Genomic DNA, 24,204 nt, shown 5'->3' with positions numbered 1-24,204 from the left:
GTTTCTTTTGACTTTCCAGGTTCACAGAGCTATTGGACGGCAGAGGTCGGATAAGTGCCAGATTCAGCAGTTCATCGAATATATCAGTGACTGTCAGAACAGGTCGGTATGCCTCTGTTCAAAGACTCCAAGGGCCTTTTGTAGAGTTGGGTGGTAACAGACAATCCCCTAGTTGCGGAGCAAATGGTAAATCATCATGTGAACAATCTTCAGCTAAATACCCTCAACTAAAATTTCTGTATAGCAGAGCAGGTTCCATTCGAGAATTCTCCACTGATGGCGACCACAAGCTCCAAATCAGACTATAAAGTTTCCTACTTTGAAAGTGGGAAGGATTTATTCTCGCTTCTAGAGCCCAAGGGAGTTGTTAGTGAGGAATATGTGTACTGAGTTATTGTACAGGAGTAGACCACAGCCTTGAAGGAGGTGCTCTAGCACATAAGTACTTCCCAGTGTAGACACACCCTGTGCTTGTTCACAACTCTTTCCAAGGGATGTGGTGGGAACCAATAGATTTTCATACTTGATCTAGGCATCTGGTATTGTATCTTATGGCTGTTCAGATTTCATTAATGGACGTGGTACACCATAGGAGTGTTGAAACCCAAGGCAGTGGATAGATGCTGTCTTTCAGGTGTTCGAGTAAGAGCAATGAGTTAACTGCTTAATATGTGTCCAAACCGTAGTAAATTAACTAACGTTGTCTCACGAATGCCTTCAGACCTGTTATGTAGAAATTCAGAGCTAGAGTCCATTCTATTTAGGCTCCATACTGTACATGGATGTTAACTCAAAGGCGTCGGGAGGTAGTTAAGAATGAGGTCTATGTTTAGTGAGTGTCCACAGTCATGCAGGGGATGTGTGGTTTGTATGTGGCATAGTCATACTTGATTTCTACATCTTATGGGTACTGAGTCCCAGATATTCCTGAATGCTGAATCCATAAGTAACCAGATATTAGACCAGAAGGAACTGTACCTAATTAACGTTCGACACAGTGGTGAGGAATAAGGAGGCATTACAGGAATTATTTTGGAAAATCTGATGAAAGCAGGAACATAACAAAAGATCAACACTTGAATAACTTCTGTACAAAGAACGTTGTATTTATGTGTCATTGATTGCCTGCAGAACCGACGGTTCCTGTGAAGCTGGAAAAGCTAGACGAAGCAACCAATCATATTACGCTGGCTCTGCAGCTTTCAGACATGGACGACAGCAAGAAGATTAGTAAGTTTCTGAAGAATTGTCCTTTTAAACTCATTCATTATGCCAGTTTCATTTTTGGGGCTACTATGCTCCTCTAGGTAATGTTTCACTGAGGACATGATCGTCTTGAAGCATCCATGCTAGTTGTTATGTGGGTTGTTTATTTTTGTCTATTAGCAGTTTTCTTTTGTGTGAACTATACCTAAATGATAATAGATAACGGAGCAATTTGCAAAAAACATGTTACAAGCTACGGGAGTAGGAATAACCAAAAATAAAAGTAAATAAAATAGTACATCTAGTAAAAAATTACTTTAGCACCTAGTGCGCCTTACTTGGATCCATCCAGTTAAAAGTCGTCAACTATAGTACACATAAAGACAAGCTAGAACGGCAGGCATTTCATTCTTTTTCTAAATATACATTATAAGATAATGTTCTGAGGTTAGGTGGGTGAAGTTCCAACTAATAGGCGCACTCCTTGAAAATTACTGTTTAAGTGTATTTTTAAAAGAAGTAATTTCAGGTATGAGGGTGTCTGAAAGTTTAGAGTTAATGCTAGCCAACTGGGACCACTAGGTTCTGGGCTAAGTATGGTTGGACGTCAGAGAGAAGTGCCTTAAAGTAATGAAGGATAGTTTGTAACCATTTAGTGCCACACTGGAGAGCCAGTTCAATGGATTAAGGATTGGGGAAATATGCCAACAAATTCTTATGCTGGTGGTCAGCCTGGCTGCTGAGTGTAACATTGCTTTGAGAGGTTGCAATAAGGCCACCTGATTAAAAGAGATGTGCTGCTGGAGACAATGTCCTTCACACCAATGGATGCTCCATTTTTCAGGGTAGTATTAGTTAGGGTGATTTTCTTGTCGGTTTGCTAAACATCACAGCCTCGACAGGCCTGGGCAGGCACTATCCTGCTCAAGATGCTGTCCTTCGCATCCTCGACGTTATCGGCCTTCTGTCACATATCCCAGTATTTTGTCGACACAGCTGTTGATGCTGCTGTGCTGGAAAATGTAAAGGTATGCATAAACCCACATATAGGCAATACTCATTCGATAGGAATGTAAAGAGAAGAAGTAGACCTGCCAGGTACATCTTTCTGGGGGTTAGATTTAGACCCACTTGCTCATTCGGCCCCAGAATCAGTGCACACACTAAATATTGAAGGTAGTTATATTATTTTAAGTTAGCCTAGGATATATCATATGCATGATAACTACCAAGAGAAACATTAGGGCATTACCCCAGGTAAATACAAACAACATAAATAATGTGAACCTTTCATACATAGCCAAAATAAATGTGTCATTATTTACAGTTAGAAATATACATAATTCTAGCATATGTTGATGACATCCTGTGCTTCTGCACTAAGTCCGAGGAACAGTTGTTTATCAGCATGAATATCCTTTGCACAGGTTCGGCTCACATAGAGCATGATGTCAAGTCTGCTCTCTCTAACCAAGCTGCAGTTGATATATTAGTCCCATGATTAAAATTTTAGAAACTAGAAGCACTCATTGGCAGATAATGAGGTATAGTAACCAGGTACTGTGGGAAAGCCACACATGAGACTTAATCCTACATAGCCCGATCATCAGAACTAATGTGCATTTGGGAATGCATACTTAACATACAAGTGCAGAGGCACGCCTACAGAACAAGAGCAGTATGTGATTTGTACAAGGCATTTCTTGATGATCAGTACATGTGGCACATCATGTCGTAACGTACTTAAACAGTGAAAGAATTTGAATAAAAAATGATGAAGTAGTTACTAGGCATAGTCGGCTACTAAATAAATCATAGGTCAGTGGTGAAAAGAGTAAGATGGTTTTAGGTCGAGCGGAAATGGTGGAAGGACATTTTCTTCAAGCATATATGGGATCACAACACTGTCAGCACCCCATCCATTGTTAGGGGTGCTGCAATGTTCTAAATCCTATCCTCCACATCCAGACATGCTTCATAGCCAGGTAAACCAAGATAGTTTAAGGGAAACACGTGAACATGGTCCTAGCAGTGTTAGTTTGCTAGCAGCACTGCCTTCCAAACTGTGGCAATCGCTGATTGCCCAACGTTGCGTGAAGATCATGTGGTGGTCCAATGCTGTCAACTCCTTTCATAGTGTCTAGGTCGTTAGCTGGTAGAATCTCTCTTCTTTTTAGACTGAACCGGATGCTTTCTGCAACATGATATTGTGGGAAATGTGTTGCTAACATAATCAATCAAGCAAACAGAAATTGTAAAGCGTGACTTATCACTCTCCACAGTATCCAGGCACTTTAAGGTCTCAGTGGCTCATTCACATAGCCATGTCTTGAGCATTACGTAGAAAGATAGATAGATAGATATATAGATAGATAGATGAAATTGTATAGCTTCAATCATGCTGAAGGGGTGTATAACGAACCATCTAACTCTGTTCTCTGTCTTTCCAGATATTAGCGGGGCCTGTTCTGTAAACCTCTGCAGAAATGGAGGTACTTGTGTGAGGGAAGCAGACTCTTACACCTGTGATTGCACCCCTGGGTTTAAAGGTCGGCACTGTGAACTCGGTAAGTAATCTTATCTTTCAATAAGGGTGTTAATTTCCAGTTATTATGCCCGGTTTCAAATGTTGGAATTCATTCCTAGATTACATCCTAAATAGTGAGATTTCTGAAGGGCGCCAATGGCTCTAGCACTTCAAAAGAAGGTAGAAAATCTATTCAGATCGTTCTTGTAACTGTTGAAAATAGTAGAATGTTTGAGTTGGTTAGTGAGAATGTGATACCTGAGGGAACTGAAGGGTTTCCAGACGTCATTGTAACAGTCACCTTTAATGGATGCTATCAGTAATATTGTGGAATCCTTGTATTCTGTGTTCAAAACTCGTTAATCTTCTTTGAGTGCACTGCGAATTTTGCAACCATGTCTTGCTGATTTATATGGGTGTATCAGAATCTAGCACAGAGTACTGTGGACAATTTAGCCAATGACTTTTGTATATTTGTGCTTTATGAAACTAATCGCTGTTAAGAATACATTTCTTTCTGGTTTCTTCACCGTGTCTGTGAGTGCTACTCAAGGTGCAAATACGTATTCCAGGCTTAGACCACATGCGTTCCAAAAGGTATTTTTGTGACTATAGGAACAATAAAAATCTGAAAAAAGAGGTTAATTACGAGATCCCCAAAACCTATAGGGACGTTTATGGAAATGAGACTCTGATGTGATACATTATAAACCTTTATCCGTTTTTGAGAAGCCAAGAATGGATATTTGTGGCATGAAATTCCTACAGATCTTTGATTCATTGGTATTAAAAAATGGTGAATAGGGTTATCGACATAACTGCACGGGCTGCTTTATTAGACCATTCAAGTCAAGCTCAATCTTGATATATTACACTTATGTTTTAATTAAATTACTTTTTCATTTATTGAGGTAATAGCACAATAATACAGTCCAGGCTCTCCAGATATCTGCAGGGTCTGCTACTGTTAGCCAGGAGTCACTGTAGAAGGTGTGCGATTTTAGTCAGCAGAACCATGAGACTATCCTGGTAGTGTGCGGAATCCATTTTAGTTCCCCACTGGGCAAAGAGGTTAGCTTAGCCTTGGGCTTGCAGGCCAGTTGCCCTCATCACTTAGTGAACTTTTACCCACATAGTATGCTCTGCTTTATTTCATTCACTTTATTATTTATTTTAGCACTTTGCGGCAGCCTAAATTTTATAAGAAATGTTTTGCTTTTACTTATCAGTGCCATCCTGAGAAGGCATCATTATCTGTGATGTATGTAGGTATTGTCATCATGTTCCTTTCTCACTTATATTTGACAGGAACATAATGCGTACTTGTTAGGTATTGTTTATGTAATTGCCGACACATGTCTGCCACATTATCAGTTGTTTAGGAACATACCTGCATCAGGGATCCTAAATGATCAGTATAAATACACCTTACACTGACAAGGTCATTAGAGGGGATCCTTCCAGATGCCATCTATGCCTCACATCACTTTGCTGCAGAACTCAGCCTTTGTGTCTCCACGGAGTCTGACCCAGAGACCTCATTCCAAGGTAGCAAGGGCTGGGGGGCCCTTCTCATGGACATGGTACTGGCAGATTAGGGGTCATCACAACTAGCTCTCATTAGGGCAGAGATTAGGTTTTCTTTGTTAGGAATTTCATATCTTATGCTTATTGCAATATGGTGGGGTTTTCTATATGTACAACTCTCACCTTCGCAATTCTGCTTTTATTATTGTTCATTATCCTAATCACTGCAGCACATGCATTTTATTGTAGATTGCAGTCTTTTCAAGAAATATATTGAAAACTCTCCTGCATCTCCTTCATTGCCTGTGTGTATGAGACTTGTTGCTAACGAGAGAAAAGGGTAACTTCTGTTCCACCATGACTCCCCTGAGAAATCACATTTAGAGTCCATGAGTAAGGCTGCCTGAAATCACCTTTACTCTGTCTGCATGTAAAAGCAGTTGCAGACCACTATATTGGTGGGGAGGGAACTCCGTCTCTGTTGCAATATGGTACCCTCTCTGCAGGTATAAATTAGACCCTTATTTCCTTACCCTTATTGATAGCTCAAATTGTGTCTCCCTGTTCCATTTATCAAAATTAGAATCTGTTTGTTTACAAATTATTTGAACAATAGAGTTCCTAATAGAATACAATTGTCCTACATCCTTAAATATGTGCATGCTAGGAAATAATCCTACTAACAAAATCAGATGAAGTTTCAACATCATTAAGTGGAAAGGTTTTAGGAAATGAAATACCAGCCTACAACACTGGTTGATGCTTTTATTCTTTACAGTTTCTCAAGATTGAGCCGTCTCACTGTGATAAATCCTGCCTGGTTCCTCCTGTGAAACTCAGTGGGCCTACACCGGAAAAAAACTGCAGTTGAATAGCTGGTTTTGTGTATGTGCCTGTGGATCTTAGAACAGGCAATAAACTACCATCTAAACATGGGCTAATCAATAAAGGGCCTTAAAAACGGAAATGCTTGGGGTTATTGGGTCTGCACAAAAAGCAGGGAATTTGACTACTTAGTTCACTGACCATTGTTTAAAAAAAGAAATGAATCATAGTAATGATCCTGAGTCATACAGGAAAATCGTGAATATAGTAGGGGATGCAGCAGTATAACATAGTCGTAGGTCAGGTAGGGTGAGACCTCCCTTGGCAATGGCTAAAAAAAGCTCTATACTGATTCTTTATTACCACCATATGATGCCGGAAAAAGGCAGCATTCATGGAAGTGTACAGAAAAAGATAAACGTGTAGCACAAACATTTTGATTACACAGATCCTGCCAACTACTCATAACAGCATTATTCAGGTGCGTGACTAAGCAATATATGAATTAATATTTTTGCCCTTGGTCCTCTAAGGCCCAGTAAAAACTGTCAGCATATCCTGAAAAATCTCCTGGGGAGGAGAGACTTTTTTAATCAGTAGTGGAGAAGAGGCGAGGGCCTGCTGATTGCCAGACCAGCCGGACTATATAGTAAGCTGTAGCGATGAATGAAGACAGCTTATTTAGGCAGGGGATTCTAAGATGGCATAGCAGTGGAGGTACAGAGAGGAGGTCTGGAAAGGGTGCTAGGAGGTGCAGGCCCTGACTGTAGAGACTGCCTGCCAATGATGCTGGGATGTGGCTGGAGCAGCTGAGGCCTGGAAATGCTTGAAGCTGTAGCTAGAGCAGAGGTCCTCAAACTTTTTGATGCCGAACCCCCTCTCAAAAATGTTTAGGTGTAAGGACCTCCTCCTGACAAAAATTTCTACAACCTGGTACTCCTCATCACAGACAATCATAAACGTCCCCAATGCCTGCGGCAAATCATTTTTATGGTGAGGAAATAATATGAAACAGTGTTTAGCAAACCAAAGGTCAGTGAGTGTGGGTCCGTGTTCAAAGGTGTGGCTTGCTACACTGCGCTATGCTAATATAAAAGGGCAGGGATGGACCATAATACAGTGCATTCCTGTCCTTTTCACCTGCGCTGGTGCACAAATTGCTGCCTAGTGCCAACATAGGCAGGATTGTTTTAGTGCAGTCATTTTTTTCTTCCTATATGTGCTGCAGACGGCAACACACATGGAAAGAGGAAAAAACAAGGAGAAATGAAAACATTTCTCCTCATTACGCTGCTCTGGGGATGGGTAAGGTTTTTGCACTGCTCCAGTTTATGTGATTTTTTATATCTGGGGCAGGGTCAAAATCCATGGGTTTTGCGTGGGAACCCCCACCAAAAACGCCCATGGAACACCTCGTTGACGCAGAGTAAGGTAACGCAGCTGCTTACACTTACTCCATATGTATGAGGCCATGCAAAGCCATGCAGGGTGGGTTTGCGTCGTCTCATAGGTATGATTGAAAGATTTGTGCAGCTGGAGCATCAAAAAAGTGATGTTCTGGCGACACAAGCCTCTAGTAAATAAGCCCCAAAATATTCAGTACGTTTTTTTAGGTCTCCCACCGTCAGGTAGTTAGATATAAAATAACAGCCAGCTCAGATGAAACATAAGTAAAAGAAAGTTGTTACTCATTGGGAAATGCACTGTAGTGCACTATGAAACCTCTATTAGTTAATGAATTGCAGAGGATCTTGCTTGGTGCAGTTGAGAATGGTGACTTTTGTATTTTTAGTGCCACAAGGTCACAGCCAGTGACAGAAGGCACTGTGAATATTGAAGACAATATTTTATACTTGCATTACACACAGTTTAAGGTAGACCACTTAAAAAAAGGTTTAAGAGAAAACTGTGCTTCCAAAATGTAGATTTAAGTAATACCAGGGCACATGCAACACAATTTTTTAAATAGCTGTCCTTTCAACAGCTCCAGGTGAAGTAAGTGCTATGTAAATACAATTACAATTAAAAGCACACACTTCATAGTGCAGTTGTTAACACTTCGCACTACCACTCAAAAAGAATAAATGTTTATCATCACAAAGCTTCGAGTGATTTGGTTGATTCAAGCCACAACTGGCTCCAAAGCATTCTTTATATGTGCAGGTTAACTCGTAGTGCACATTTCATTCAGGAAGCAGGCCCCCTGGCACGAAGGCGTCTTTAGATGTCAATGCGGCTTCATTTCACAGCACTAGAGACTCACTGAATCAAAATTCAGCGGAAGCATTTTAACCATGTGACGAAGTGGGGCTGGGGGATTGTGCACCCCCTGCCCACGACTCCACACCCTCCCTGGGGGTCATGCCCCATAGACTGAAGATCTCTGAGCTAGAGTGATGCTGCTGAATAGGAGTCTGATTCAACATGCAGAGCGGATGCGTACGCAATGCAGGTAAAGAAGTCCCAAGACAACAGTAGAAAGGTACAAAAAGATTAGGTCTGCTTTCACGAGTCGTGGAGAGTGGAAGTGAAGGGACACAGTAACTTGATGCCTGGGGGAAGTTGTTGACACCATCCCCTGCTTCAAGTAGAATATACTGCTGCGAGGGTAGAGGCAGCGTTTGTCCTAAGTGTATACTGTGGTGAAGTATAAAAAAGATGGTGCAGAAGTAAGGAAGACTCCATGTTTGATACAACACAATATAGGCTTGCAGTTGACTTGGAGATCCCCATGAGGAGACTGTGATGAACAGTTGAAATGTTGTTCATAAAGATATAAAATTCAACCATATCAATTGCTTGCAGCTGTACATAATGGTAAAAGAAAAGGCGACAAAACGTTCCTACGTACATAAAATAGACAATTATGCAGAACATTTACTGGAGAAAAGTGACAGTGGCCATAGGTAGCACAGGGTCAACAACAAGAAACTGCACCTAATTTTAAGAATATGCTAGCGCTGATGGCAGACATTTGTATGCCATCTGCAACCAGAACTTAAGTAGTTGGCCTTGATTTTTAACTGGGCAAGGACTGGCCTCAGAAGTTCATGGATAAAGGGATGCAATTGAGGCAGAGCTAGTGCAGATGAAAACACTGGTGCAGAGTACCAACAGATGCCTGGAAACAACAGCGGAAGATGCAGTGGGCATTTATGAGAGAAATAACATACTCTTGGTGGGTGTACTGGACGGCTCAGAACGACCCAGTATGGAACATTTTCAGAGGTCTGTCTAATATTTTTCTCTTGAAATCTCGCATATAGCTCCGATATTGCCTTTGCTGCCCATAGCTTCACAGAGGGCATTAATATTTAAGTTGCTTAATTACAGAGACTGAGATGCATTCTTGCAAGCAGCACCAATGGGCCCCATTAAGTTGGAGAATGTTAAACTTCTGCTAATTCCGGAAGACACACAACTAGTGCAAGGTCAAGAAGATCTGATGATGCAATAAAGCGATGACTAAGAGAACTGAATGATAAGTGCATGCTCATATTTTCAGCTAGACTGGGGGTACTATCAGAGGCCAGTCGCACTTCTTTAATTTTCCGGAACAGCTTTGGCAGGAGTCAGAAGTGTAATTGAGCAAATAACTTGAACAGTGAACTGAAGGGTGTGATCCTGCCTCCAGGGATGACATCAACCAAAGACAAATGCAGAGGAAATTGGAAGTGCAGGTCAGACCTCTGGCATCAGTAGTCGATCACCAGGATGGTACCCTGACGCGAGAATGCAGATTATCTGATGTTTCAGAGGGAGGCTAGTTGTCAGACAGAAATTGAGCTTTGTATATGTATAAAAGATATCTTTAGAGTTCTTCCTTTGTAGGAATAGCAGAGGTGTGTATCATAGAAGCATGTATCCTGAGAAAATAGCATGACCCTTTGAAGAGTAGTGCCCTCTCTCTGGGATTCTCAAGGAGCCAGAGTAGAGAAAGTAAGGGTCCCACAGGGGAGAGGTGCCCTCTGGTATACACCTAGAAAGATAATATGTTACAAATCTTTTGCAGCTTTTATTCTTTGTTTGGTTCAAATGTTGACTAACTGGGGGGGCGGCTGAGCCAGCAGACTACCACGATACTCCAGAGTGGGAGACAGTGGCTAAAGTTGCACTTGGATGCCATTATGGTTGTCCACAGGTGGGATGCAGTAACAGCAATGTATGCAATGTATGCAATGTATGTGCACTCATAGGTACTGACCATTTATAGGAAACAGAGAAGATAAGTTGGGCAGATCACTTCCAGTAGGGGTAGATGAGGGATTTGAGAAAACTAATTAGACATTGTGGTTATGTCATGATTTTGCCATCCTGCCAGCAGGTGGCATTCACAAGGGCCCATGGGGTCCAGCTGTTACACCAGAATATGACAAAACTCTTTCCAACACCTTGAATTCCCAGTGCCACATCACATCCCAGTGCAGGCTTCCACACCACTTTCCTGATGCAACCTCTATTACTTTCTATCTCCAAATTCTGCCTAGATACAGTACTGGTGGCAAATCTTTGTTATGTTTTTTGGCCCTGGTTGCTATGACCATTCTAACCCTTTTATACCTATTTTCTGTCTGTTTCCTAGCCATACTCCGTTCCAGGTTTTCCCGTTTCCTGTGTTCTGCCTCCTTGTTTTCCTGATTTTTTTTCTTCCCAAGTCTTACTACAGCTGCCTATTGATTGGTGGTTGCCTGATACATTGCCCCTTGTTTACATCTTGCACCCAGCTCTTTTCCTGCGCCCTTCTCCTCAGCTTGTAGCTGTGATATAAGAGTGCAGCGGCCTTGCTGTTCTGTCTCCTGATAGTCTGTTGCAAGCTTGCTGCTATACTTCCAGGCTTGCTTTTGGATTTCTCTTTCCTTTGTTACTTGATTCTTGCATTCTGTTTTTCAGTTCTGACTAGTTATTTATATCTTTTTAGTTTTTCTTCTTTATTCAGCCCCTTTGTTCCTAGTTTTGACTTCACACTTCCTGACCTGTCTTGTATATGCAGATTCCTTGTCTTGTGTTATGTGTTCCTGTCCGCACATCTGTCCTTTCATACTTAGGCTATGTATCCCAGTCCCTTTTCTGATTATGATAACAGTCCTGTTCCTGATCTTTCTTTCCTACTTTTCCTAAGCCCAGTTCCTGGGTTCTCTGCTCTTTTGACTGTTCTCCTTTCTTGTGCTTGTGTTACAAGGTTGATTATCTTTACTACTAGGGTGCAAGATAGATTCTAAGGCCTGGGCCTTTGGCACAGAGACTTAGTAAGTACTCTTTCTCCATAAGAGTTGAACTCTGTGAGATTCATCCACTCCTTGCTTTCCTGTAAGATTTTTTTCACTTCACAGAGAGATCACTTTACTAGGACCATACTATCTTTTAAGATAGTTTGTCTTGTTTCCCTTGTATCCTTTTGTTGTATATGGTACACCCAACCCCTTCTTCCGAATTCCCTTGTCCCTGCTGAGAACACGCAGCCTGTTACCTAGCCTTTCCTGAACTCAGCTAGATCCTTGACAGCTAGCTTTTGCTATTATGAAATTGAATGTGAAAGGTTTTAATAACCCCCTTAAAAGGCATTGGGTAGGCACTGTTTTTGAGAAACGTGGGGTAAATGCACTTTTCCTACAACAAAAGTGAGAAGATTCCTCGGAAATGAATAGCCAGATTCTACCATTCATCCAACATGATACACTCCCGAGAATGTGGGTGTATGGCTGGCACCAACCACTCCTCTATTGTTGTAATATGCTTATGATACCAACCCCTGAGGTATGTGCTATTAGTGGATAGACTAGATGGGACTGAGATAATGCTGCTAAATGTATTTGCACCAAATTTGGATAAATGGGAGATATTTCCTGATCTGGTGAAGAGTTGTACCTAATGGCTGGAGGTGTTAATGATTTGTGAGGGAAATTCATTGTTTTAGGGGTGAACAGTTAAATAAATTATCTACATTGAAAGCAAATATGTTAAGAAGAACAGTATATGGACCTACACATTGCAGATGTTTGTGCAATACAGCATGAACAAGAAGGGTCCACTCCTGACATATACCTACCTACCTGCAATGCACACTCTCGGACAGACACAAAATATGTCTAAGTGGAATATGTTGAATGATTTGCTGTAACCAAATATAACTCGAAGATGTTGTCAATTCATTCACCACTTCTTAATCAATATAGTTGAATATAAACTAGACCTAGATCTTTAACATGGTGGCTGCCTATTATTACCCGGTCTGGTGCCCTGATTAGGGACGATCTCAAAACAGAATTACAGGATTATTTTGAGCTGAATGAGGGCAAAAGTATTTTCAGAGGGAAACGATTGGGAAGCAGTGAAGGTAGTGATGAAAAGTTTTGGGTTTAGCGGATAGGACAGTATTAGACAAACATTTTGGAAAGACAGACCAGTGCAAGAAACAAGTGACAGAATTAGAAAATATGTGGACGAGTCCGAATGGGTTCCTACAGTGTCATAAATACAGGAAGGGTGAGGTAAACTATTGCAGTCGATATTCAGACTGAATAGCTTCCAGTTGTCCTTGTTTAGGCAATGATGGTATATAGAAGGATATGTAGTTAATAAATATCTCACCTTGCTTATAAAATCAGACACAACAATATATTGTATTATTGATGAATATGGGAATAAAGGATTTAGGCAGGAAAAAATTAATAAGGAGTTTCTATGTATCTTCAGGCTTTTGTATGCCCCTATGGAGGCAGGTGATATCTTGGGGGTGGCAGACTTGGGATGGGAGTAATAATAATACCTCTGTTAACAGACTACCAATGGGAAACGGATATGAACACAATACAGTTATTCACAGCAATTATGAAACTGAATGACCGTAAAACCCCTAAGAGTGGTTGCCTCTATAAAGAGGTCTTTAAGGAATATGGACACATTTAGTAGAAAAGAACATAACATTAAGACAGGCGTATCAATGTAGCAGATCAAAATGCCAGGAGGACCTTACCCTTTTGAAAGCACTCCCTTCCAACCATTGTTCCCTCATCATCACAGCTAAAGTCACCTACTAGAAGACCATCATCATCAGAGCAATCAACAAAAGCCAAGCCCTCTATAAGGCTGTCAGTTTGCCAACCCCAGCCCAAAACCTGCTATCCCACCTTCAGCCAATAGATGCAGTGCTATCAACCTCCTCTTCCAGGAGAAAATCTACATAATCTGTCCCAACATCACCAATCTACCATCTTCATCAACACGATCACCTAGATCGAGCTCCTGCATGACTAACTGGTTACCCTTCAACACAAGAGACTCCCAAACATTCTTCACCAACATTCCAAACTGACTCAAGGCCAACTCCTGCAGAGATGATATGCTTCCCTCCTCCATCTTTAAGTTTCTGCAAAGAGTATCCTCACATCCCTTCTCCAAATTGTCAACATCTCATGAACCCAGGGCCAGGACAGCCTCAAGGCCTGACATATCTTTTCACTGCTGAAAAAGCCTTCATTAAATTCAACTGATCTTGCCAATTTCCATCCTGTAATGCACCTCTAATTTATTTGAAAAATCATTGGGAAGGCTATGGCCACCCAAGTACATAAACAAATAAGCAAGAATAACCTACTTCAAGACTACCAATCCAGGTTAATATCATGCTGCAGTACTGAAACAGCCACACTCCAAGTAGTCAACCACACTCTCTTCCTCAATGACAAAAGCAACCCTTGATTCCTGATCCTGCTTGACCTTTCCACAGCTGTCAACGCCGTCAGCTTTCCAGCCTTGATCCACACCCTGAAATCTCACATGAGCTTCGTTGCCACAAATCCTACAGTGGTCGACGACCTACCTCACCAACTGACAGCAACTAGGAACTACCACATCCATACTCTCCTAGCCCCCTAGGGGTCCATCCTGTCACCCATAATTTTCAACTTTTATATGGAAACCCTGAGAAACCATTATTGATAGATAGAGTTCATGAGAAGTGTGAGAAATTGGATTACTGGTTGAGAGGGGTGAAACCCTACTCAAGCAGCAACCACAATCCTTGTCAGGGTGAGGCACAAGCAAACCCCAGATTAACCTCTGCTCAACTGTTTTCTGCAGGGTCATACCCAGACTTTTTGCCTTCTTCCTCCATGTTTTCTGATCTTGTATTTGTTGGCTTTAGGACTCTGGGCACTTTACCACTGCTAACCAGTGCTAAAGTACATGCGCTTTCTGCTTAAAACATGTTAACATTGGTGTCTCCACAATTGGCATATTTAATTTACTTGTAAGTCCCTGGTAAAGTGTATTTATGTGCTCAGGGCCTGTAAATTAAATGCTACTAGTGGGCCTGCAGCACTGATCGTGCCACCCATTACAGTAGCCTTTCAAACATGCCTCAGGCCTGCCACTGCAGAGCCTGTGTGCAGTTTTAAACTGCCATTTTGTCCTGGCAAGTATACCCACTTCCCAGGCCCAAACCTTCGTTTTTATTACATATGTCACCCCTAAGGTAGTCTCTAGTTAGCCCCAATGAAGGGTACAGTGTATTTAACATGTTGGGCATGTACTTTTAAGTTTAACTTGTCCTGGTAGTGACAAACCATTACATTTCTTTTTCACTACTGGAAGCCCTGTCTCTCCCATCGGTTAATATTGGAGTTGTCTTGAAGCAGTATTTAAGTGTAACTTCCAACTGGGAAAAGATAGACATTTGGAGCTTGGTGTCTTTGGACTCACAATTTAAAATCACAACTTACAGTGAAGTCGGATTTTAAATTGTAAGTCAAAAAAATTCCACTTTTAGAAAGTTGCCATTTACTTATTTTAAGCATTCTGTGCCTCTGCCTGTCTCTGAATACACACCTGGGGTTGGTGTCAGCTGGGCTTTGTGCATTCCCTCTAGACAGTCACATACAACAGGAGATTAGGTGTGACTTAATAGACCTTTAACTGGCTTGATGGGGGGTGGAGCTTAGCACTGCCTCACCTACACCTGAATAGGGATGTGCCTCTCCCCTCACAAAGGGCTGAAGAGTGTCTGGAGCCAGGGAGGGGAGGGCAGGGACCTTGTGATCTTCAAAGGCCTATTTGAAGTCTCCCCCATTTCAAAGGCACATTTGGGTATAAGTACTAGACCCTAAACCCCACAAAATAAGAACTCTTCTGCAACCAAGGACATTCTGCCAGGAAGAAGGACTGCTGTGCTGCAAGGAGGGACTGCCACTCTGCAACTGCATTGCTGTGTTGGCCTACTGCTTGCTGTAAGTTGTACTGCATGAGGGACTGCCACTTTGCTGTGTTGGCCTGCTGCCTGCTGCTTCTTGCCTACAGTGAAATGGACGGGACCTATTTTCTACATCCTTGAACCCAAGATTCTCCAACGGCTTGTTGGCTTGGCCCTTGTTCTCCTGCAGTATCAGAGACATCAAAGACTGCCTGCAGCTCTCCTTGTGCTGCTGACCTCTGCCATCTTTGAGTCCTACCCTTGCCTGAGGTGTCCTCCTCCAGTCCTGGGCTTCAGAAAAGGGTTTTGCAGCTGATTTCTGCAAAAACCGATGCATTGTGGCCACGATATCAATACTTTGCTCCATCTAAGGTACTGTTTCAGCCCTGCGCGAGTACTGTAGACAGCCTCATCTCCATCACTATTGGCCTGGATTTTGGATTTGCACCGGTCCCTCGTGACCTCAAGTAACCTTTTTAGCACTAGTGACTTCTTAGCACTATTTTCACATTTAGGCCCTCATTACGACCCTGGCGGTGGGTGGAGAAGTGTGGCACAATGGTTAGAGCGGCAGACCCTGATGCAGAGATCTGGCCCGGGACCAGGGTTCAATTCCCACCTCAGCGGGTCTTGGGCTCAATTCCCTTGGACCAGATAATTCTCACCTCGTTGCCTAATCTAATTGATGGGTCACACTCTGTAACTCTGTGCAATAGCTTGCTTAATCTCCACAACGGCCCTCACAGCGCTTGGATGCCTGGCTTCACCCTGGGGCTGTCCAGGAGTGGGCACCTCACAGGGAAAAGCCAGGAGGGGTTCCACAGCGGCATGCGTACAGCACCTTGAGACCCTAACGGGTGAGTAGTGCGCTATACAAGTGGGAAGTTTACAGTTTACATATGATAGAGTGGCAGTAATACCGCCAACAGGCTGGCGGTAACTACTGCCAAATTATGACCATGGCGGTGATATCTCCCCTAGACAGCCAATAAAGCACACTGACCGCCAGGGCGGAACCAACAGGCACCATGGCAGTAGCCGCCTACAGCCAGGCAGAAGTCAATGTTCCATCCACCATATTATGGCAACACAATCCGCCACCTTTTCCGGGGTGGTACCAACAACATCAAAAGTCTGGTGGAAACAGTGATCAGAAGGGAAAGGACTCACCATTGGTGACACAGGGAACAACCATGCCACCAGGGACCAGAACTGCATGTCTTCCCCATGATCTTCTACGTTATGCTCCATCATGAACACCAATGACGGCAAAGATGACGACAGTGAGTACAGCCGCCTAGCACACAAGGGAGGAGGGAGGAAAAAGAGAGTGACACACACACGCACAACACACACCCCCCACACACACCATACACACAATCAGATGCATTACAAAAACAATTCTACCCCGTAACTCATATGAATAATGCAAGAACAAAACGATTTTGCAAAAGTGAATGCAATGAGATCAACACAGTAGGAAAAATAAGTTAGGCAAGAAAATATATATATACATATGTACAGAAAAAAGGACACAGCCCAGTCCACAAGGTTCGTAGGCCACATGGCCCCAGGCCAAAATCCAAGGCCACACATGTCACCTGCCTCAACACGGAGAGAACAATGCAGGGGCATCAGATGGTAAATAGGCAGGCACCTCATGGGGACGGGGGAAGGGGGGGCACCTCAGCCGGGAGATGTAACAAGTCCACTGATTCTGGAGGGGGCAACTTTCCCTGTGCTTGGCCCTGTGGAATGCAAGGTCACAGTCTCTCAAGTGGGTGTCTCTCACACTGGTTCTGGAGGGGGCAACGTGCCCTGCGCTTGATCCTGGGGAGTGATGGGCAAGTGGGTGACATACCCACTGGTTCTGAAGGGGGCAACCGGCCCTGTGCTTGATCCTGGGAAGTGCAAGGCCACAGTCTCTCAGTTGGGAATCTTACCCACTGGTTCTGGAGGGGGCAAAGTGACCTGTGCTTGATCCTGGGGAGTGATGGGCAAGTGGGTGTCATACTCACTGGTTCTGGAGGGGGCAACATGCCCTGTGCTTGATCCTGGGGAGTGCAAGGCCAGACTCTGTCAGGTGAGAGTTATACCCTCTGGCTTTGAAGGGGGCAGGCCCCACAGCGCCCATGGAGGCAGGATTACATACCGTCCGTCTGCGGTGACGGCTGCACAGTGGTGGTGGAGGCTCCTGCCCATACCCTGCAACCTCGGACGGTTGCACAGTGGACTTGGTGCTGATGGCGGGGGAGGCTCCTGCTCATCCACTGCAACCTCGGACGGTTGCACACTGGTGGTGGTGCTGATGGTGGGGGGGAGGCTTCTGCCCATCCCCTGCAACCTTGGACGGTTGCGCAACCATGGTTGGTGGTGGGGGCTCTGTCACAGTTCCTGCCCTAGGCCCCTTGGTCTTCCTGCCTGCTGGTGCAGGCTCCTTTCCATTCTTGCCTGCTGGTGCAGGCTCCTTGGTCTTCCTGGCAGCAGGGGCAGGCTCCTTTCCCTTCTTGCCTGCTGGTGCAGGCTCCTTGGTCTTCCTGGCAGCTGGGGTGGCTCCTTTCCCTTGACACTGCCTGGTTCAGGCTCCTTCACCTTCAGGACATGTGGCCTGGATCCCTTTCCACCACGAGTGGGTGTGGTGATGACTGGGCCCATGGACTGTGTGGCTGAGGTGCTTGGCTGGGTTCTTCCTAACCTGGCCATATGTGCTGGATGGGGGGGGAAGAGGTCAATGGTGGATAGGAACAGTTTTTTTAGGGACATTGGGGCGGGACGAGGGTGAAGGAATGGGAGTGGAGGATAAGGGAGTGGTTTTGGGGTTGAGGAGAATGGGACTGGGCAGTGGAAGTTGGAGGGTAGAAACAGGGACAATGGCTGCCATCAGAGAGGAGGCCAGAGCCTGAATCGATCTCTATTGGGCCGCCAAGCCAGTGTGAATGCCCTCCAGGAATGCATTAGATTGTTGCATCTGGGCTGCCAGCCCCTGGATGGCATTCACAATGGTTGACTGCCCTACAGAGATGGATTTCAGGAGGTCAATAGCCTCCTCACTCAGGGCAGCAGGGCTAACTGGGGCAGTGCCTGAGGTGCCTGGGGCGAAGGAGATGCCCACCCTCCTGGGTGAGCGGGCATGGGCAACTTGATGAGGGGCTGCTGAGAGGGCGGTGCTGGTACGGAGGTGGCAGCAGTACCTGTAGCTGGGGTGGTCACAGAAGTGTCCGCCACCATCAGGGAGCTTCCATCGGAGAAGGTTTCTGTGTCAGAACTGTCCCCTCAAGTCTCCGCCGTGGTGCTCCCCTCGCCCTCTGTCCCACTGGTGCTCTCACCGTCGGTGGACTCTGCCTCCTGGGTCCTGTGGGATGCAGCTCCCTCCATCGCCGGTGCCTCTGGTCCTCCGCCAGATGATGCTAATGCACATAAGGACAGGATGACAAAACAAAAAGGGGGGGGGGAGACAAAGGATACACTTGGTCAGTGGCTGCACCAACACCACCGTTGGCGTACACAGCACACTCACATACAGGGAACAGGCCTACGCAATATGCCATAGCACTACCAGAGAAATAGTTAGCGAGCAAGGCATGGAGAGGGGCACACACCACCAAATGCAGCACACCTGGGACCCACGCAGCCCTGACCAGTAGTGGATGCCTATGAGCTAGGTAGCAAGAATTTCCATCCTGAACCCTAGCCACCAGGGGACCTGTGCTGTAATATCAGGCCTGGCCTAGGGGCATCCACTGACCCACATCCTCCACCCGTATACCACCCTACCATGCGTAGGTTGTAATGATGGGCACTGTACTCACCCCCTTGTGGCTGCTGTGATGCCCTCAAGTGCCCATTCAGCTCTGGATAGGCCACCGCCAGTATGCGGGCCATCAGGGGGTCAGGGTGCGACGGGCACCCCTTCCTCGTTGGGAGGCCATCCTCAGCTTCCGTGTCCAGCTTGTATACTGTCACCGCTGACGTAGATCACCATTGGCCACCGTAACCCATGGGCCCAATTATAACCAATGAGTAGTAGCACAGCGGTTCCCGACCGCCTCCCGCAACGGCACACAATTTCAGCGGAATTACCTCACATCAGCCTGTCCCTCTACACAGGACAGGCGGATGCCAATTCGGGGGTGGGGGGGGGTGTCAGGCACTTGAAAATTGGTGCGTCACTGGTGATATTAGGACATACTGGACATATAACACTGACCCATTACAAGTTAACAGGATGTTGTAGCTCCACAGTTTGTGACCGGCTCCTCACTCGTTTGTCCCTTAGATTGCTACAGCTGTGGATGAATAGGAGATGGAGACATACCCCCGTGTACAGACCCCTGGTGGACTTTGCTACACTGGAGGACAAGCACATTATCCTCACCTATAGACTGGACAGGGCCACAATCACAGAGCTGTGTGCCCAATTGGAGCCTGACCTGATATCTGATATCAGTCACCCCACTGGGATCCCCCCTCTTGTGCAAGTGCTTTCAGTTCTCCATTTCCTGGGAACTGGTTCTTTCCAAGTGACTGTGGGCTTGGCAGCAGGAATGTCACAGCCAGTGTTCTCAATGGTGCTGACAAGAGTGTTGTCTGCCCTGATAAAACACATGTGCAGCTACATTGTTTTCCCCCAGGTTGAAGATTTGGCCACAGTGAAGGCCGAGTTCTATGCAATGGGACATTTCCCCAACATAATTGGGGCAATTGATTTAACACATATAGGGGGTTATTCTAACTTTGGAGGAGGTGTTAATCCGTCCCAAAAGTGACGGAAAAGTGACGGATTTACCACCAGCCGTATTACGAGTCCATTATATCCTATGGAACTCGTAATACGGCTGGTGGTATATCCGTCACTTTACCGTCACTTTTGGGACGGATTAACACTCCTCCAAAGTTAGAATAACCCCCATAGTGTTTGTGCCCCCCCTGCCAGAATGAACAGGTGTTCAGGAATCGTACGTTTTCACTCTATGAATGTACAGATGGTGTGCCTTGCGAACCAGTACATCTCCCACATCATTGCTAAGTATCCAGGGTCAGTGCATGATGCCTTTGTCCTGAGGAATAGCAGCGTCCCAAATGTGATGGCCCAACTACAGAGGCACAGGGTGTGGCTAATAGGTGAGCCCTGGTTCCCACCCAGTATATGTTGGTGTATGGGTATGGTTTGGGCTATATAAGATAGTGCGTGGCTAAATGTTGTCCCTCAATATTGCAAGTGACTCTGGTTACCCCAACCTATCATGGCTGCTGACCCCTGTGAGGAATGCCAGGACAAGGGCAGAAGAATGTTATAATGAGGCCCATGGGCAAACCAGAAGGATAATTGAAAGGACCTTTGGCCTCCTGAAGGCCAGGTTCAGGTGCCTCCATCTGACAGGTGGATCCCTGTGCTACTCACCCAAGAAGGTCTGGCAGATAGTGGTGTCATGCTGCATGTTGCATACCGTGGCCCTCAGACGCCATGTCCCATTCCTGCAGGAGGAGGAGGCTGGAGATGCCCGTGTGCCAGCAGTGGACCCTGTGGACAGTGAGGATGAGGAGGCAGAGGATGAGGATAGCAGAACATGTGTCATCAGACAATACTTCCAATGACACAGGTTGGACAGTGTTACTTCACATTTCATTAATTCACAGTTGATTGTCTGTGTCAGTGGCATGCTGATATTTCCCACTTCTATGCCCACTTACTGTTCCCTCTGGCAATTCATTTTGCAGATATTGGTGACCTCACATATACTCCTGTTGTGATCACTGGAGCCAGCTATAGATCATTAATCTATGCTCATTCTTTGTACAGTTGATTTGCAGTGTTTGTACCTGTTACAATGAATACATATTTGATATACATGACATACTCCAAAATAGTTTTTTTTTAAAGGGTGTTTATTGAAGTGCTAAAATATGGAGGGGCAAGTGCAATGGGATGGGGTGATGATGGAGGAAAGTCCAGGGTATTGTCCCAGTCTGTTTGTAGCACATGTACATTGTCCATGGGGACATAGGAAGGGGAGCAATGGCAGTTCAAGGTGGACAGGGTGACTAAGTGGGACACAAGGGTGACAATCAGGAGAGTCTCATTTCCTGGTGGTGGACTTGGCAAGTGTCTCTGGCTTCTGTCTGGATCGCAGGGAACATTTGTGGGGTGGTTCACCTTCTGCAGGGGGAGGGGTGCTGGCGGCCTGTGAGTCCTGTGGTGGGACCTCCTGGCCACCAACAGCAGTGGAGATGGAAGGCTGTTCAGATGTCTGGTTAGTGGCAGGGGCCCGCTGGTGTGAGACTGCCTCCCTCATAATGTTGGCCATGTCTGCCAGAACCCCTGCAATGGACCAGGGTGTTGTTGATGGCCTGCAAGTCCTCCCTGATCCCCTGGTACTGTCCCTCCTGCAGCCGTCTGCTCTTCTGCACATTGTCCAGGATCTGGCCCATCGTGTCCTGGGAATGTTGATAGGTTCCCAGGGTTCTCTGCAAGTGCCTCCTGGAGAGTCGGTTCCATGGGCCTGTCCCCCACCTGGCGCACAGCACTCCTCCCAGTTTCTCTGTTGGCCTGTGCCTCTGTCCCCTGAGCCGTGTGCCCACTGTCACTGACCCCAGGTCCCTGATTGGCTTGGGTATGAGGTGTGCCCTGGGGTCCCTGTAGAGGTGGACACACTGCTGATTGACGTGTCCTGAGAACAGAGATGTGGGTACTTTGGGTGGGTGCTGTGGTGGTGTTTCCTGATGGGGGAGGCTCTGTGGTGGTGTGTGACTGGGCCTGGGTAACCGGCTGTCCAGAGTTCCCTGATGGGCCAGGTAGGTCACCCAGATCCTGAAGACAAGAGTTGCTGTCATCACTGTTCATTCAGGGGACTGGATAGTGCTGGCACCTCCTCTTCGCTGACCTTGCCTGGGGTACCAGCGGGGATGTAAATGATGTGTTATGATTTCTGTGTCTGACATATTGAGCATCCGTGGCCTGGCATCTTTGGTTGTATTTGCCCTGGCAGCTTTCACTTGTGTATGTTGGTGTATGGTGGGATAACATATTCTCTATAGTGTGCGTGCTTTAGTGATGAGTGTCCATGCAGGGTTGGGAGTGTTGTCCATGCATTGGTAGAGCATGCAGGGCTTGGTATTGGGATGAGTGAGATGTGATGATGGCGTGTGTGGGAAGTGGTGGAGTGGTGGGTGTGAGGGTGAGGGTGGGTGTTTGTGATAGCATGCAGGTAGGGGGGTAGTAGTAGTAGAGAGTTGACTTCCCAGATTCTAGTCCTCCTCCTACTCCGGCCAGGCCCTCAGGACGCAGGATTGCCAAGACTTGCTTCTCCCATGCTGTTAGTTGTGGGGGAGGAGGTGGGGGTGCACCGCCAGTCCTCTGTACAGCGAGCTGGTGTCATGCTGCAATGGAACGTACCTTTTCCCGTGGTTCGTTCCACCACTTCCTGATGTCATCCCTAGTTCTAGGGTGCTGTCCCACGGCATTGACCCTGTCCACGATTCTCCCCCATAGCTCCATCTTCATAGCTATCAATATCTGCTGCACCGGTGCTCCAAATAACTGTGGATGTACCCTTTTAATTTCCTCCACCATGACCCATAGCTCCTCCTCTGTGAAACAGGGGTGTCTTTGTGGTGCCGTTGGTGTTGTGTGAGGTGTGTAGGTGAGGGTGTGTTGGGTATGGGTGTTGGGGTGTGTGATGTAGGGTGCGTGAGTGGTGTATAGGTGTGAATAGTGTGTGGCTCTAGTTGTGTCTGTGGTCTTGGTGTCTCTCTGTTAGCAATGCTTTGTATTCGTAAAGGGTTGTGGGTAATGTGTGTGGGTGTTTTATAGTGGTGTGGATGTGGTATGTGTATGGGTGTCAGGTGTGTGTTGTTTGAATTGTCCAGTGTGGTGGTGTTTTGTTTGTGTGTGTCCATTTTGAGTGTTGCGGTATGTACCGCCAATAGCTTACAGCTGTTGAATGTCTGCCTGGTGATTTGTGGGTTATAATGTGATGGGTGTTGTTCTGTTGGGGTAACGGTGTAGGTTTTGATACCGCCAGTTTATCACTGACCTTTGGGCTGGCGGATTTGTGTATGTGGCTGAATGCTGATGGATTGCTGTGTGTGTCATAATGTGGTGAACGGATATCCGCCGCTGCGGCGGTAAGTTGGCGGAAGCCAGCGTGGTGGTAAGTGGGATTTACCGCCAATGTCATAATGAGGGCCTTAATCTTTCAAAATTCATATCTTAACTTCTACTTATTGGATTTGTGTTGTTTTGGTCTTGATTTACTCAGATAAATATTCTTTATTTTTCTATACTTGTGTGGAGTCTTTTTGTGGTGTCTAACTAACTAAGCATTGCACAAATATTTTGCATATTGCCTCTTAAGTTAAGCCTGACTGCTTTGTGCCAAGCTACCAGAGGGCGAGCAAGGGGTTAAACTAGTGTGTGTATCTGACTTACCCTAACTACGATTGTGGTCTCTACTTGGACAGGGTGCATATCTCTGCCAACCAGAGACCCGATTTCTAATATCAACCTCTGGTAACGTGGCACAGAGCAGTGAAGCTTAACTTGGAGGTAATGTTTAAAGTATTTATGCAGCACTTCAAACAGTAATGAAGTGAAAATACAACACAAGAACAATTCCACACAAATTTAGAAAAATCAAGTAGGTTTAATAAATAAATTAAGACCAAAACAACAAAAATCCAATCAGTAGAACCAGACATATGCAGTTTGAAAAATGTCAGTAAATATTTCAACATAAAGTACAAAGCACCAACTATGACTATCTGGTCACACCGGACCGGGACAGAGTCATAAGTTCAGGCCGACTGTAATAGAGCATGTGCCAGCTAAAGGAACCCAGTTAGGCCTGCTGAACGAAGTACCTTAAATCCTGGTTGTAGAGCGTTGCAAGGTCTCATGTTGACGATCTGTCATGCAGCTGAGGCAGTTTGTCAG

At 45.4% G+C, this 24,204-nt stretch overlaps 1 protein-coding gene across 1 annotated transcript in view; it reads left to right on the top strand.

Moving 5' to 3' along the window:
• SNED1 (sushi, nidogen and EGF like domains 1) overlaps positions 1-24,204 on the top strand; it is a 2,603,997-nt gene that overhangs the window by 2,230,316 nt on the left and 349,477 nt on the right. Inside the window, exons 25-27 of the mRNA XM_069213662.1 lie at positions 20-102; positions 1,132-1,230; positions 3,657-3,773. Of these exons, the coding sequence (XP_069069763.1) occupies positions 20-102; positions 1,132-1,230; positions 3,657-3,773 (299 nt within the window). The remainder of the gene's footprint in view (positions 1-19; positions 103-1,131; positions 1,231-3,656; positions 3,774-24,204) is intronic.

Source organism: Pleurodeles waltl, chromosome 11 (genome assembly GCF_031143425.1).
Source record: "Pleurodeles waltl isolate 20211129_DDA chromosome 11, aPleWal1.hap1.20221129, whole genome shotgun sequence".
NCBI lineage: Eukaryota > Metazoa > Chordata > Amphibia > Caudata > Salamandridae > Pleurodeles > Pleurodeles waltl.
The sequence above is the reverse complement of the archived record's forward strand: the minus strand, read 5'-3'. Positions and strand labels throughout refer to the sequence as shown.